Source organism: Carassius carassius, chromosome 15 (genome assembly GCF_963082965.1).
Source record: "Carassius carassius chromosome 15, fCarCar2.1, whole genome shotgun sequence".
Classification (NCBI taxonomy): Eukaryota; Metazoa; Chordata; class Actinopteri; order Cypriniformes; family Cyprinidae; genus Carassius; species Carassius carassius.
Window position 1 is genome coordinate 24,806,844 of NC_081769.1, and position 17,767 is coordinate 24,824,610.

Here is a 17,767-nt window from a genome sequence, read left to right on the forward strand (position 1 = left end):
ACCACCTGTGCTGGAGTGTGAAGTGATTTCAGTATAGAAGTATGTTAAAAGATGTTTTTATTCAATTTCTAAGACCACTATGCTTAATGAATTTTAAAACGAACTTTACAATTTTCTCGGATCCAAGTTTTATGTTTAATAGGCTATTGATTGTAAATACTCTGCAACCTATTGCCTGTAGCTCTCTTATTAACTCATTCCTTTTCAGATCATACTTGGGGCAGAAAAACAGCACGTTCAACTGTTTCCTTTACTTGGCATAATTCGCATAATCCCGTACCATGTTTCCCTATAGTATAAAGTGTAGAATTGAGTTTAGTATGTCCCATCCTTAGATCTTAGAACTGTGAAAAGAAGGGCATACTAGGACCATAATTTGTCTTTGAGTAACGTCTTTATTTCGGAAGTTTTGGACCCCAGAATTTCTGGCTTTAGAAATTTACACCATTACTGCGTGTGCACAAAATTATACAGTCAATGTCATAAGAAAGCAGGCATTTGCAGGAAAAAAAAGAGAGTGACTCAAACATTATCGTTAAGCATTTTAATTTAGATTTAGAGGTGTTTACATCTAAACAACAAATTTACTGTCAGTTTCTAAAAGTTCACATATAATTAAAAAGCAAGAATATACAACGCTACATTACATTGTAGCGTCAAATAATACACTCATAATTTTGTGCTTAAAAAAATAGTAACCTATACGAGTTTCAATATATTTAAAATATTTTTAACATAAAAGGAAGACAAGATATACACAAACAGTCAGGTTCATTTACAGAATGGATCTTTACAGCAGAGCAATTCCTCTTATCCTACTGGCCAAAAAAATGACATAAATGACAAAATAATTTAAACAAAAAAAAAAAAAAAAAAAAAAAAATGAAGAAGAGTTCTTGCCTGCCAACAATACTTCACAAAAACGTCATTTTTAGAGTTGTATCAGTGCGGACTAAATTCATTCTCTTTTTAAATGGGCAATAAATAATCAGGAAATCCTTTTTTATTTCGAAATAAAATATTCTGTAAACACGACTCTTAAAACTGAAATAGCTGGATCTCACTTTTACAGAAGGCAATATGATTAAAAAAAAAAAAAAACAAAAAAAAAAAATTCACAGTTTTGCTGTAGAGCAACAGTGGAATATGAAATGCTTACATTCTAGCTAAAACTGACCCTATTATCTTCTATTCCTCTCTCAAACAGTGAGGACCACAAAGTAAAGGGGGATCTGAAACCCTGTCTTGAATAAAGAGGGCCAAAGCCAAAGCTTGTGCCTTAAAGTTTCTAACATTATGAACGTTCCAAAGAGTCAAACTAAGAGAAAAATTACAGCAGCCTATACAAACATATACAAATACACAATTATCATTCAGACTCGGGCCTTACTCTTGCAGTTCTTCAGTCTGCCCCGCTATATGCTCAGTAACTAACACTTACTGTAGTATTACGGTATTTATTGATGTCACATAATTATTATTACTATTATTTTTAACTTTGTTACACTTCCCTGAAAGGAAATAAAGTTTATCATATGAAGTAAAAGCAGAAAAAGGCCATTCAGAGAGTAGAGAGAGGAATATCTGCCATTGGCACAAGTAACATCCTCTAATAAGTCCTTCATTGCCTCTCTGTCTTGGCACATGGGTCCCTCCTGAAGTCCAGGAGTAATAATGCATCTGTCCCCCAGAGGTCACCCGTCCCACACGTCAGTGGGTGGACAACTGAGAAACGGTCTGTTTTGTTTTCTTTCATTGGTTTCTGAATGCTCCCTGTGCATCCAAAGAAGTACATTCATAGTAAAAGCAGTCTGAAGGAGCTCTGACACCCTGAGGCTCCTCACCAAAAAACAGCTATTACTTTCCCAATATCCACCGGCCTTTAAGTGCTTCATTTTCCAGTTAAAAGACACTGTTAAGGACGATGGAATCTAGAAATGACATAAAAATGAAAGTACAAGGTTAGATGCTTTGCACAAGAAGTTTCTGTATTTTTATGTCACGTTACACTTGCCTTGTGTAAATTCTGCTTTCCTCGTGCACTTCCATCTCGGAGCTCTTAAACTCATTGAGCTCTTTACGAATAGCGGCCTAAACAAACAGATCACGTTTAGACCAGATATAGATCAATAAGCAAGACATTTAAAAGAAATTAGTGTCTTGAGCCTATTAATAATCTAAAAGAGTGAAGTCAAATGATATATAAAGATCTCTAGATCTTTATATAGACACAAATGTGTTTTTGTTTTGGAGATGTACCTTGTCTGCGGGAGTGAGTTTGGTCCAAGGCTTGTCAGCACGGCGGTCGTAGTCCTGAGCGCATGTGACCTCCACGTACTCGTGGAAACGTAATATTTTTCGAGCCTGTAGTTCGGCAACAGTCGGTCGTTGACTCAACTAAAATAAAAAAACAGACAAAGGCATGACACAAATTCCTTGGAGCATTATTACATTCATTTTCAATTCTTGCTAAAATCAACACTAATATTCCTATACTCCAGGTGAAATGTAATGCGAGCAAACCGAATCGCACCTTTCTGGTGAGTCTGCGCTTGATCTCCCTGACCTCTGCTTGTCTGTCTGCTTCATTTTTGGCTGGAGAGAAATGAGAGAGAACATCAATACCAATCAGGCCGATTCAAAACCAATTTCATAGGAAAATTATGTGGAGTATAATAAACTATTAGTGCATTAAAGTGAAAATTAAAAGTGGAAAGTAAAGTACTTTGGATTTAATTTCTCTTCCTGCAGAGAAAACATCACAAACTAAAACAAGTACACTCATTTGAGAGAAACAAAAGCAAGGACTTCACTCTATTTAGCAGAAAGTATCAGTAATGTCTGCCGCTATATGAAACCAACAGAGACAGAGAGTAAAATATATGTGGGTCAGTGTCAATCCCTCAGTGAACACATAGGGAATAAATGAACAGGAATAAATGAGTAACTAATGAAACGAGGAAAAGGGACAGAACAGAACAGAAGCAGGAAGATAAATCACAATACAATAGCTGGAGTGAGTATAAAGAGGCAATTTACGCTGGAGAATGTTTCTCTGTTCCAACTCCTCAGCAGTAGGTCTCTGACTCAATCGCCTACAGAAAATGAAAAAAGTTATCATATATTCTCCTTGCACATTAAAAAAAATTTATATATTTAAATAAATATAGTAATCCTAATAAATAATAATATGTAATATAATATTTATATACATATATTTTTACATAGCCAATTATATACATATATTTTTACGTGCGCTCCGGTTTGCGAGGTAAACGAGCGGTCATGTGATGTGTTTCGATTAGCGCGAGAAAGATGCAAAAATGGATGCTGACTAGGTGTAACGGAGGCTTGACTCTGGCGATTACGTTTTGGTTGCACCAGCAACTAAAGCAAAGTTAGGTGTGGAAAAGTTATCAGTGAGCACAGGAACGCGCTGAAGACATCTACAGTGGATTCAAAAATGTTCCTCCACAAAAACATGCAGGCGCAGCCTAATCACTGTGAGTAAAGGTTTTTCAAATGATGACTAAATATTCATTGAGCCTTAAATGCATAATGTGGACAGAGTATATACGCTAATGTTGGCATTCTTTTATTAAATGTCAGCTGCTAGTGGCGAAGCAAATCCGGCGTATTTCGTTATTGCCAAATACCCATCTTAATTAAAAATATATCTTAATTTAATTTGTATAATTTGTTAGTCTACGTTAGTTATGAATAAATTATGTTAAAACACGTATAAATGACTCATTCTTGACAAAAGGCAAAAGAGCTGTGTGCGTGTGCACATTTGAATAATGTCGGGCTGTAAACGGTTCCTCGGTTCCTGTCGGGCCTAACTTTTAAGGCCCGACTACAGCTCTACTATAAGTCGCATTTATTTAGAACCAAGAACCAAGAGAAAACATTACCGTCTACAGCCGCGAGAGGGCGCTCTATGTTTTCAGTGTAGACTACAGGAGCACTGAGCAGCATTAGAGCGCCCTCTGGCGGCTGTAGACGGTAATGTTTTCCCTTGGTTCATTTCTCTCGGTTCATGTCAAATTAATTTAGATAAATAAGTGGCACCTGACTATAAGTCGCAGGACCAGCCAAACTATGAAAAAAACTGTGACTTATAGTTTATATATATATATATAAACACATATACACACACACACAGCGGGTAAAACAAGTATTGAACACATCAACATTTTTCTCAGTAAATATACTTCTAAAGGTGCTGTTGACATGAAATTTTCACCAGATGTCAGTAATAATCCAAGCAATCCATACATAAGAAAGCAAATCAAATTATTTAAAATAAGTTCACTCTATCTATCTATCTATCTATCTAGAGTGTAAATTAAGTTACTTCAGTCTATTCTTAGTGGTTCTTCTCTCAATGTCAACATACGTCCTGTATTCACAACTGTGTTCATATTCAGTACAATAGTTTTTCAGTGTAATCTGCATTTACGTGGGTGTGTAACTGAGAGGGCTATTACCGTGTGAGTGCGGTACCAATCTGTGTGCGGATGGCCTCCCACTGCTCCTTGCTCTGCCACGACAGACCCATGTGCTCTACTTTGGCCTGCCTCTCAGGAGCCTGCCTGTCTGGGGCAGAGGGCCGACTGCTCAACTTCAGCGCCAGCGTGTCCTTCCTTTTCACCCTGCTGGCCAGAGCACCTGCAGCGAGCAAACGCACATGCAGGCAGTCAGAAGTTCTGGCTCTCTTTCATATGGACAGATGTCCGAGTATACGATTCTACTAAAACAAAAACCTCTGAAATTAATACAGATAGCAGAAGGCACTTTCTAAACACACAAACACATGCATTTAAAACAAAATGTACGAATGTTATATCAAAATTCATATTTATAAAAAAAAAAAAAATAATTATATATATATATATATATATATATATATATATATATATATATATATATATATATATATATATATATAAACAAAAACAAAAATATTAAGCAGTACAACTGTTTTCAACACTGATAATATTGAGAAATGTTTCTTGAGCACCAGAACACCACATTACAATAATTTCTAAAGGATCATTTGACACTGAAGACTAGTGTAATAGCTACTGAAAATTCACAGGAATGCATTTCAAATATATTCAATCAAAGTTGTATTAATTTTCACCATATTAATGTTTATTGTATTTTTGATCAAATAAATGCATTAGTCAGCACATGCAATATATACTGCAGAAAGAAAAGCTATTCAAATACTTGGAGGGTTGTCGTCATCCTCGTCCTCATCCGATTCCTCATCCTGGTACAGCACAGGCCCATCCGAGTCGCTCTCCTCCAGCTGTTGATCTTCCTCATCTTCCTCCTCCTCGCTGCTGTTGTTTCCTTCAGGGATGATGCTGACGCTCAGATCCCCCACCAGGCATCTGCGGCTACGAGGCTCAAGTTCTGGCTGGGACTGAGGGGATGAGAGGTGATCAGATGGAGGTTCCTCATCCTCGTCATCATCGTCCTCTTCCTCCTCCTCTTCATCAGAGTAGTCATCTTCATCCCTGCATAAATAAATAAAAATATGGACCACAAAATCAGTCTTAAGTTGCTGGAGTATATTTTTAGCAATAGCCAAAAAAACATTGTATGGGTCAAAATTTTTTATGCCAAAAATCATTAGAATATTAAGTAAAGATCATGTTCCATGAAGATATTTTGTAAACCTCCTACTGTAAATATATCAAAACTTAATGTTTGATTAGTAATATGCATTGCTAAGAATTCATTTGGACAACTTCAGAGGTGATTTTCTCAGTATTTTGTTTTTTTGGACCCTCAGATTCTAGATTTTCAAATATTTGTATCTCAGCCAAATATTGTCTGATCCTAACAAACCATACATCAATGGAAATCTCAATTTTGAAAATTGCCACTTAAGACTGGTTTTGTGGTCCAGGGTCACAGTTCATACAGGATCCATATGCATATAAACTTTTTAACCGTCAGAGACAGAAAAGACCATTTTTTTTTCTTTTTATGGAGACAGATTTGAACCAGCATCTCCCAAATATTTATGGAGGGAGAGGCAGCAAAAGCATAAAACGGAAGGCCAGAAAATAAGTTAAAGTTTAATAAAAATAACAAAATGTTAATAAAATGGATGTTATAAACCTACATTTGACTCATGTGATGTTTTGGAACAAAAATTTAATGGGAACCCTCTTTTATATTTAATAATTTATTTTCTTTGAGAAGTTTAAAACACAAGTACTGTAATTATAAGTGTCTCTCTATATACAGTAGGTTTAGTAATACAAGCTTGCTTTGTAATTGTTGCTGTTGCTTGTGAAACATATAGTTTAAATTTACATTGCAGGCCAAATTTTTATTTATATTCATCTTATATATTCACATATAAAAATATAAAACTTCAAGCTTAAAATTTGGCTTCAGCAGTATAGAGGCTGACGTCATGAAATATGTTAAGTTATATTTATTATTCAAAGATAACCCGTTCACAATAAGAGCTCTTTTTTCTTAGGTTTTTTTTTGTACGGCAACAAAACAATGTTTAAATATATATATAATTTAGAATTACATTTTTTGATTGACTGTTCTATTAATAAGTACAGAAAGAGCCCAGACTTCACTCACAGTTTGAGAGGCTGGATGGTGACTGGCAGTGGGCGGCTGCCCTGGTACTCTGGTGGCGTCTCAAACAGAAGTGAGTGGGCACGCTGGGAGCCATCTGGGTGTGGGAGAGCAGGTCCTGGGCTACTGAGCGCCCTCTGGATCATGATGTGTAAGGGAACAGGGGCTTGACGGGCTGGCGGTTCCTCCGGAGGGCTGGGAGGGTCAAAGTGGACAGGAAGTGGCTGGGGCAGGGGGTAGGGGTAGGAGTGTTGGTGGAGGAGATGATGGGTGTGGGCCCGTGGTGGGGAAGGGGGGATGTGTGTGGGGAGAGGTGGGGATGGGGGAGGTGGGTGCAGCTGGTAGCCCCCGGGGATGTTGGCCCTCATGTCCTCGGACAGAATGGAGGGAAGGGAGGATATGGTCAGAGGGGAGTCCTCTGCAGTGCGTTTGGTGACAGGCGTGGTTCTTTTTGGGGGCATAGGGGGCGAGGGCTTGGCTGGTACTAGGTTGACACCTCCTTGACTGAGTTCAGCTGTAGTATTAAATGAACAAAAAAAACAAAACAAACAAACAAAAACAACATTGTAAATGTAAGTAACAATTTTCAAATATATTTAATTGTAAAAAGACTAATATTACTCAACAGAATTACATGATTATTTCACCTAAAAATGATAACTCTGTCATGACTTACTCATCCTTTATGCCATTCCAAACCAGTATGCCTTTTTCCATTCTTTCAGACAAAAGAAAACTTTTTTTAATAAGCCTTGTCAATGAAATGAGTTGATCCAGTTCATAAAACCAGTCAAAATAATTCCTTCTCAAGCCCTTGACTCAATGATTCAGCTCCCAGGAGCAGTATTGTTATTTTTAACTAAACCTAAAACACATTTTCCTTAATTGAAATAAAGCTACAACAAAGCAAGGTGTAAATATTAAATAGAAAACTTGAAATGCTGCCTAGGTAAAAAAAAAATAAAATAAAAAATAATATATATATATATATATATATATTTATTTATTTTTAAGTGAAATTATTAAAACTGAATTTTAAATTAAAACTACCTAAAAGTAAAAACTAAAGCTAAAAATATAAAAAAACTAAAAATATCAAAATAAAAAGCCCCCCAATTCTAAATATCAATAAATATTATAATACATAAATACTACTTGAGTTTCATAGAATACATAAAAATCATACAGTTTTATAATGGCATGAAGGGGTGATTTTGTTTAGTTTAGGGGTTTAGTTTTAGTTCACATTTCAGATTAGTGATTCATTAGTAGAATCAAATGGCTCCCATTCCAAATCGCCAATAACATCATCGAAGACCAACTAACTCTTACAGAGCAAATTCTAAGCAAGAAAGTACATTGACAAAAAGTCATGTGACCACTAAATCGATACATTCCGAAGCCTGTGTCACATGACTTAGATGATTTGTTCTACGTAACTGCCAAAGATATGTTGTAAATATAATGACATACAGTGGCCAAACATTATTTCTGTAAAGGAAGCATAAATTAAGCTAAACATGCTTTGGATTAGCCTAGCTGCCTCTCTACGAATCAAATGCATGAATTTCAGCCCTAAATCAAAGCAACTTGCAGGGTTTCAGCATGTGATGAGGTGGACTGGATTCATTCCTCGTTCTCTGATCTCACAGCTGCTTGTGGAGCAACTGTTGCCTGAAGTAGCTTATAAGAACATATGCTAGCATCTGCTTTAGCATGATGGGGCATTTCCAGCAGCGGTGGCTAAGATCGGCTCAATTCCACAGGGGGTCTTCTAGCCATTTAAACACCTGTTAAATATGAGCCAACGTGCTGCACGCTTGTGACAGCTTTAATGCCCCGAAACATGCAGTTTTGCACTTGAGAATGCGAGTGAGAGAGAAAGAGTAGAGCTGAAGCAGCAAGGGGGGCGCATTAGTCCCACGCTCAGGTGGTGCTCTAAAGGCATGCTTTGCTGAGACTGAGAAAGATGAGGCTAGCGCACATGGCAACAGATGAAGAACGCAGCTTTGGCGACAGGCCAGGCCTCGACGTTTACCTGTGCGCATGCCTCCTGCCCGCCGGCAGAGGTATACAGGCAGGGACAGGTAGACGTCATGGTCACCCTCACGCTTCCAGCAGGACCAGTAGAGGGGGAAATCGCTGCCGTCACCCCCATGCAGGGTGGAGGCTGGCAGAGGACAAAAACACACAGTCCCCAGGCGTCACATAAACGCATATCTTCACAAAGCAGGGACGATTTATTCTTCTAAATGACTGGAAACATCACACCAGTGGGCATGACAGAGACACTACACACAGAAGGTTTTTAAAGTCAACGTGAAATCAAAATTGAAGCCCATTTATTCTCTTCCTGGTCTTATTGTGATTCATTCATCAGGCTAACCTTAAGAAAAAAAAAGAGATTCTGATTTCTAATCAAATTATTACATTAAAACTTTTTTTTTTTTTTGGTGACATCACTTTGGCCAAGTGTCATCCACTTTTAAATCTGACTTCACAGTTCCCATAAATGGCTGAGATCATATTCTCGATAAAAACAGTCTGGACTGGGAAATAGCATTTGTCATGAATTAACAAGAGGACTGGACAACATTTATTTATTTATTTTTTAATCTGGTACTATTCTCTGAGGATTTTTACATAAAAAAACTCAAGTTAAAAGTAATAGGCTTTTTTCTATCATATTTTGACCCCCCCTTATCAGAGCACTCTGTTTAAAAAGGTGAGGTGGATTGTAAACTTGGAAGTCTCAGCCAATCCACTGCTATGATTGGCTGAGAGTTGTGTATGTTTGACAGCCTACATCCTTCATAGATGGACATGCTGTGATTTAAATACTCAAATGCTCAGTACATATCAACCGATCTGTATTGACAGACAAAGCAATCGTGATCACGTAATAAAAACAGTTACAGGTGTGTGGTACGACATTACTGTCAGATCCAATATTGTCGGCACAGCATTGTCTTTCAGTTTCAATCTTTCTGAAAATGCTTTGTAAACAAATCTGTTGTAAAATTAAGTCAACAAAGGACTGAGTTCTTACTGAAACTTAGGGCGTATTAACAACAAGAAGTCCACTAGTTCAATTGCTTTGGTCCGAACCAAATACATTTTTTGGTGTGATTCACTTTTACACTGTCCACTTTGCAAGTGAACCAGAAATTGTAAACAAAACCACACATGTGCTAAAGTCAGCCATTCATTGGACAGAAATTCACAAGCAAAAATTGAGATTGCTGTATTTAGACCTGTCAAAAAAGATCCGCACCAAGAGAAAAACGATACTGAGTTTGATTAAAACCGAACAAGACCGGTGTGAATACAACTTTACTTTAAAAATAAAGTTTAGTCAATCTTTCCCAAGGATGGCATTGCAAAGATGGCATTGTTTTTCCACAGGTTGGCATGGCGCAGCATTTTGTTGTCTTTGAAGCCATCTTTATCATTTGGTTTCTGTATAGACCTGCACTTGCTGCTCTTGTCATTTACCTACTATGTGCACAAATCAGTGGGCGGGGCTAAACATGCAGTGTTGTAGAAGCAGGCGTTGATCATCATCTTCGGAGTCAGTGTTTAACCACAATATTACATCATAAAGTGGCACATTCCACAACCTGTCATTTTGGCAAACTGGCTTCAATATAAGCTGTTACTAGACTGAAGATTAAGTTCTGAGTTCATAAACTTACAGAATGTTTTTTATAGCACAATGACCAAAATATCAAAGGAATTTAGATTTTTTTTCAATTCATGGCTCCTTTAAATTTTCTGTTTCACTTGGAAATACATCACATTATGAAATCAAAATGGGTTGCAAATGGCAATTCATGTTGACTTTAAAAGAATATTATTCAACCAGCTAAAGTCATAGATATGAATGCCCAGATAATCCAAATATATAACAACAGCACCACTATCTTCAACATGTTTGGTTGAGCTACCTGACAACTGTCATCATACCAACAAAAATGGTATGCCACAGCACTGTGCAACCAACCATGATATAGTTACTAATACAAATGGTGTCAGCAAGACCTATGTACAACATCTACTCTTATGCAGCAGAGCTACAGTCTGGTGGCTGCGGTTCAACAAAAAGATCTGGACCGTTCCAGTTTACTGTTACTCAGCACCTTTATAAGCAGTAAAACAACACAAAAGTGAGATGTGCAGCTCTGACTTTCAGAAGCACTGACACGCTCATCGACTGCTTTCCAAATGGACAGCAGGAGGCAGTGTGGAGATTTAATGTTTGAGACACAATGTTTAGACATTTCGAACCATGAAAAGCTTGATGCTCTGGCATCAAAGAAAAGACAAAATAATTTACTCTGTACCTAGACAAATCACAGCCATGTTGATTTTCAATTCCGCAGGAGTGTTGTGTTATACTGATGCAATATACCATTCCTAAATTACACTGAATGTATTGATTATACTTCATGAAATTTTGCATGCGGTTGTGAGGAACACTTCTCATTTGATTTAACAAGCACATTTATAATGGACAAATTCTCCTAAAGAAAGAGTTCCCATTGAATTGGAACAACCATACCTATTGTTTTTCTGCAATAATCAGGGACAATTTACAAATCCAAGATTACAGTATAAATGAAAACATTGTCTTTAGTAATAACTCAGAATCTTCCAATCAAAGACTATTATCAAGCTGATCAGCTTAAGGGTCAGAACCAAAAGAAAACAAAAATGGCTCAGCAAGCACAGAACATCAGAGTTCTCATGATGTACGACATGACACACATGTATGTGGATTTAAAGCAATTAAAACAACAAATCATGTTTCTTTTTTGGCACCATTGCATGTCACACATGCTTAGAAAATATATTAAAGAAAAACAGAGATAGGAGTCTTGGTAAAAATGTTCTAACAAACATATAAGCATCACTGTGGTCACTTTATGAGATGCTGTCATGTGTGCCTATGAGCAAGAGCAGCATGCTACTATATCTAACAGCTGAAGTGTGAAAGCATCTGAATATTACTGAAATTCCCAGTTTAATTCTAAGCTTTTTACTAATTCTTTAAGCATTTTACTAATTTCCTCATTTGCACCATTACAAGTTTGCCTAAACAAACTGCACAGCATTTTCACCTTTTGACTTTTACCAACCAAATGTTTCCACTGCTGATCAGTTGGTCCTGTTTAGAAAAGCAATTTTTTTTTACAGTACACTAAAATATTTTCTAATATAAATGCAGTTATAAATATATAAATAAAAATCATAAATCTAAGTATTATATCATATAAATACTAATACAAATACTTAAATTTGAATGCCATAAGATGAGTCATCTGTGGTGACCTGCAATGTCCTTAACACACAAATCTAAACCCATGTCTGTGCATGGCAGAATTTATATCACAATTTTATCAGTGAGCTCACATGAGGAAGCAAATGAGTTGTGTTTTGTAATTTCACTGACTTTTATAGGGGTCATGTTATCTTGTATGACATATTTGTGACCACTCACCCAACATGGCGGGATTGTTGCTACGGTTGATTGGCTTGGGTGGAGGAAGAGGGGGCTGTTTGGTGGGCTGGGCTGGGACATTGCTCATAAAAGATGGTGCTGAAGAAGTGGTAAGGGGAGAGCTGCTGGAGGCCTGTGTGTTGGCGCCAGCAGAGGATACGTTTCGTAGTGGTCTTCCGGCCATGCTGACAGCTGAGGAGGAGGAGTTGGAGGAGGCAGAGGAAGAAGAGAAAGCAGTTGCGGGGTTGTGGACTGGGGTGCGGGGCAAGCTGTCAGCACTAGATTCCGGGGTGGAAGTCATCAGCCATTTGGGGGGCATGATGGACTGCTTGGGGGGCAGAGGCTCTCGCAGTGTGTCCCTCAAAACCTCAGAGTTAGGAACATATTGTCTGCTGTCAGACTCTGTAAGGGAATACATAATATTCAGAAAAACAATCATCTTGTGTTATGCTTCGTTTGAGCCTCATAATAACTCAAGCTGATCTGAAATTAGTGTTATGTTTAAAAGGGTCATATTATGCAACTTCAATCTTTCCTTTCTCTTTGGAGTGTTACAAGCTCTTAGTGCATAAAGAAGATCTGTAAAGTTGCAAAGACTAAATTCTCAAATCCAAAGAGATATTCTTTATAAAAGTTAACCACACCCCCCTAAAATGGCTCGTTCTAACATGCCCCCATGTCTACATCATGATGTGGGAAGATTTGCATGACGCCACCCAAATGTTCACGCAAAGAACGAAGGCATAACTTTTATTCTTGCTGTAGTATTGTTGTTGCCACGCCTCCATGTCGTGTAGATGCTGTGCGTTTCATTGTGGAAGCAAAACTAATTTATTTGGCTTTCCAAAAAAGGACAATATCCACTTTGTCGTGCCTAGAGCTGATCCGTGCTAGTCACTGAGGAAATACATCAACTTTGTGCTGAGGATTACCGGATCTCCTTTCACCGTGGACGAAGCGGAGTCTAGCCCGGGGTCGTCACATGTGGTGGCCACAAACTCCTTCCTTGAATCCGCTGGCCGTGCCTTTCTCAAGCCACTGCCGCTCACTCAAGCCTGCCGTGTGTTACACGGTGTTTCGTTGTGAGAAGGAAACTACTTTGTTTGGCCTTCCAAAAGAGGACACGACTAGAAATCAGTGGTTAAGTTATATTTACAACACTGTTCCAGAAAAGTTTTTCAACTCAAATATTCAGATGCGTATGCATTTTATGGAGTACTGTTTCCTGATCCTAGGATAGTAGTGAAGTGAAGTGAAGTGAAGTGACATTCGGCCAAGTATGGTGACCCATACTCAGAATTTGTGCTCTGCATTTAACCCATCCGAAGTGCACACACACAGAGCAGTGAACACACACACACACTGTGAACACACACCCGAAGCAGTGGGCAGCCATTTATGCTGCGGCGCCCGGGGAGCAGTTGGGGGTTCGGTGCCTTGCTCAAGGGCACCTCAGTCGTGGTATTGAGGGTGGTGAGAGAACTGTACATGCACTCCCCCCACCCACAATTCCTGCCGGCCCGGGACTCGAACCCACAACCCTTCGATTGGGAGTCCGATTCTCTAACCACCAGGCCACAACTTCCCGGCATTGTAGACTACAATGCCGGTGCTTCTTGACTTACATTCTGTAAGTACGTTTTTTTAATATTGAAAAATTTTTCCACTGATAATTCAAACATGAGCTTTGAGCAGTGTAGAGTAGCGCTTGTTGTTTGTCATTTCTCCAATCTCAAATGCAGACATGGTTTTAGGTTTACACGGCTCGATGCAAAGCAGCGCGTAAAAAGACAGTATAAGTCATTATAATCAGTAATTATGTCCCCACTGGATGCAACAAATGCCTCGTTTGTAGTGGGTTTTTATTTGTTTTGTCTCGTCGTGACTGGAGATGGCATCACAGTATGGTGAAGGGCGTAGCATTTCGGTCACACGCTTGAGGCCAATCACAACGCACTGGATAGCTGTCCAATCAGTGCACACCTCGACACAAAATAATGTTCTTTTTAGCAGCATCATATGACCCTATGACAAGTTAAAAAATCGGATTCAGGGACTCATATACATCACAGTGTTGTTAATGTAAACTAAAACTAAAACCTAAACTATAAAACATAGTATAACAATTTTAGTTTATTAAAAATAAAGTTGGACATTTAAAGATTGAAATACTTAACCTAAAAATGAGTAATGTTGACTTGGCAACTAATTGAAACTATTTTTGAAAATAGACTCATTTTCCAGCTCCTCTAGAGTTAAACAGTTGAGTTTTTAACTGTATTTGTCTCATTATTAAGTGCTACAGGATACAAAGGATGTTTAAAATGATGATTGAAAATATATTTTTTTAATTGTATTATTTAAGTGACAACTTAAGACAGAGTGTCAAAATGTATACTGAATATTATCAGTAAGCTAAAAACATTTCTATAACTACGTATATAAAAGCTACAATAATCTAAACATAGAGCAACATTTGAATAGTGACGGAATAATTTAAATGAAAACTGTATCATCAGTCCTAATTGGAGGGCCAGACCTGTCTCCAAAGGACTAAATAATAATGTTCACTTTGATGAGGATTGAGGTGACTGTGGTTTATTAATTAGGAAAGAACAGGAGAATTCAGCCTAGCTGTGCTCAGTTCCTAAATAAGAACCTTAGCTGGAGCAGAACCCATGGGAACACAGACACTCGTCTCACTCCAGTTGGCCCAACAGAAGGTGAGGAAGTGATGGTGGATGTGTGGAGAACAAAGAAGAGGAATGTAGAAAGGCAACTAGAGAAAAATGATTAGAATTGATCCCACAAACCTAGTCTTCCCCTTCCCTCTTCGACAGACGAATGGCGAGGAAGCGTTGGCTTCCAGTCCGGTTCGGGGCGAGTCCTCCGCCCATCCTCAGAGGGGGCTTTCATTAGCCCAGGCCTCTTGTCCATTTCAACATGCAGTCTTCCTCCATGTCGGATATCATCTCCCTGCCAGGCCAGATTAGATTTCCAGTCCTCTGTCCCAACAGACCAGCCACTTCTCCTGCCTTCATCCTGATTGGAGGCCCGGGGACCCAATGCTCCACGATGATCTCCGTCAGAAGGGGTACGACCTCTTCGGTCATCGTGCTGTGGCAGCCAGACAGGATTGACTCTAAATTCGGACTCAGAGGGCGAGTGAATCTGCTCTAGCCCCAGACCTCCACCAACTCCTACAGGCAGAGTGTGACCATTCTTCACATAAGGTGTCTTGTGGCCATGGGCCTCACCTGATTTTGAAAAAAAAAATGCATTACATATACAATTTTTTTTTACCATTGTTTAAATGCATTAGTTTTATTTTGTATGCATGCATGTATGTTTATATATATATATATATATATATATATATATAGAGAGAGAGAGAGAGAGAGAGAGAGAGAGAGAGAGAGAGAGAGAGGGAGAGAGACCGAGAGACAGTCAATCAAGAAACGATCATTTTATATAAATTATAATGTTTTCTGAAATGAAAAGACAAAAAACAGACAGAAAAGACTTGAAAATATCATTATTTTCTCCTCTGCTGTGTCTAAAATCTAATTTACATAACTTATGATGTGTCAAGATGTGTCACACCAGGTGTGACATCAATAATGCCGAATATCATTGGATTGTATGTTTTATGTCCAATTTCAATGTGCCAAATGTGAAAATGTGAATATTCAAAAAGCACAAATGAGATTTAAGACTCCAATGCAAAACAACAAAAGTTGCTATAATTTACATTTTTATTAATTTATAATTTTTATTTTGTTGTGACTTCACAACAACTGAAGTAGTGTGCAAAAACCCCCCCAAAAAAAACAACACCACCAAAAATCCATATGGACCTTTTATTAATTTTACAACTGCAGGTCACCATTCACTTTCATTGAAAGGAAAAGAGAGTAACACTTTAGTTTAGGGAACAATTCTCACTATTAACTAGTTGCTTATTAGCATGTCTATTATGAACATATTGGCTGTTTATCAGTACTTATAAAGCACATATTCTGCATGACCATATTCTACATCCCTAATCCTACCCAATACCTAAACTTAACTAGCTTACTATTAATAATCAGCAAATTAGGAGTTCGTACTGAATGGTTCATTAATAGTGGGAATTGAACCTTAAAATAAAGTGTGAGCAGCAAAAACATCTTGCTTAAGGTCTCCTTTTGAAGTAAATAATGGCACACAAGTTTAGAATTTTCATTACTTTAATGAAAATATGTCATTACTATTTTTATTATGTAGTAACAGATTTAGTAACAGAAACGACACGCTTCAACTTTTAAGTACTGTATACAAATGTGTGTGTTTCTCTGGAAGCAACATCCCCTTCAAAAATGTAAAAGGATTTGCATTTTTATTTCTAACAGAGATCAGTTTCGCAAAATCCTTTCAAATCGGGTTAGAGCCTAACGTGGTTTGCTTCTGAAGTTCGACATGAGCCTGTTGCTCTGATTAGCTCTGAAGTACAGGTTGCGTCTCCTCACACATCTCTCAGAGGTTACACGAGCAGCTCTCAAATAAATAGGCCTCCAAAGCAGTCGGTTCACAGCGCATGACTTTCAAAGCTTTTTGCTGCAGGGAACAATTTGCTCCACTTTCTTGTCTTAAGAAAAACTGCATGTCATTTCCTTCCCAAAATATGAAGAGTCAAAAAAAGGTATCAAATTTAAATTTCCACCCTTCATCTGCCTCGAAAACTGCCGAATTTGTCTCCACTCCCCTGACTGCTACCACATTAATAGGGCCCGAGATGATATACAACCTCTCTGAGCTGTCTGTCTTTCTCTGCTGGGAAGAGAGACGATGCGCTGAAATGAACGTATGGCACATGTATCAAAATAGCTCTGAGGCACAGAACTGTGATTCAGCAGTAATGTATGCCACACATCTGTAAACGATGGGGAAATCATTCCCAATGTTTATTTTCCTTTTAAAGGCCAGAGTTTCTTTTTTCTTTCTGTTGGTATGTCCAGCATCCTTAAAGACCACAATGACAGGAATGTAAGAAAAACAGTGAGACCACTCAAAAGTTAAAGCAGCAAAGCAACATTATTGGATTTGTGGGAAAAAACTGATGGACAGGCATATGTATAATTCAATATATATATTTATTTGGGTTGTGGTTATTTAAGTTTCTGTTTAGATCATAATAATAGTTTTAAATAGTTGCAATAATTAATATTTTGTGATGCATTATGACAAACTTTTAAAGATTCTGAGTGAGGAGAAAAACAAACATCTGTAATCACCTAATAAAAATCATTAAAAAGGTTTTTTTTTTTTTAAATAGACCCCTGGGACATAAAAGTGCCCATAGTTGAATAAACAACCATATTCATGCCATGTACATGTACATGCAATTGCACACACAAAGTTTATTTACAAGTAGTTGTAAATGCTGTAACCCAACACTATTAGAAAACTTTCTTCATGTTGTAGAAAAAAAAAACGATTAACTTTGTTTTTTCGAAAATAAAGTCTTCCCCAAACAGAGCTTTTGCCAGGTTTCGCTTCAGGTTACAAAAACTTGTTAGTCCAAAATATGGTTAAGAAAACAAACAAACAAACAAACAAACAAACAAGCGCGCGCGCACACACACACACACACACACACACACACACACA

The 17,767-nt window shown here is 37.8% G+C and overlaps 1 protein-coding gene across 8 annotated transcripts in view; it reads right to left on the minus strand.

Moving 5' to 3' along the window:
• Window positions 1-375: 375 nt before the first annotated feature.
• The window catches only part of phactr4b (phosphatase and actin regulator 4b), a 47,768-nt gene continuing 30,376 nt past the window's right edge, over window positions 376-17,767 (minus strand). For 7 of the 8 annotated variants that reach the window (XM_059568174.1, XM_059568175.1, XM_059568176.1 and 4 more), the window contains 11 exons: window positions 14,932-15,375; window positions 12,119-12,520; window positions 8,657-8,788; window positions 6,622-7,132; window positions 5,236-5,528; window positions 4,491-4,671; window positions 3,040-3,095; window positions 2,534-2,595; window positions 2,260-2,397; window positions 2,015-2,091; window positions 376-1,931 (listed from right to left, as the gene is read on the minus strand). In XM_059568174.1, the coding sequence (XP_059424157.1) occupies window positions 1,916-1,931; window positions 2,015-2,091; window positions 2,260-2,397; window positions 2,534-2,595; window positions 3,040-3,095; window positions 4,491-4,671; window positions 5,236-5,528; window positions 6,622-7,132; window positions 8,657-8,788; window positions 12,119-12,520; window positions 14,932-15,375 (2,312 nt within the window). In that variant the 3' untranslated portion in view covers window positions 376-1,915. The remainder of the gene's footprint in view (window positions 1,932-2,014; window positions 2,092-2,259; window positions 2,398-2,533; window positions 2,596-3,039; window positions 3,096-4,490; window positions 4,672-5,235; window positions 5,529-6,621; window positions 7,133-8,656; window positions 8,789-12,118; window positions 12,521-14,931; window positions 15,376-17,767) is intronic. The other variant, XM_059568178.1, reaches the window with a different exon arrangement.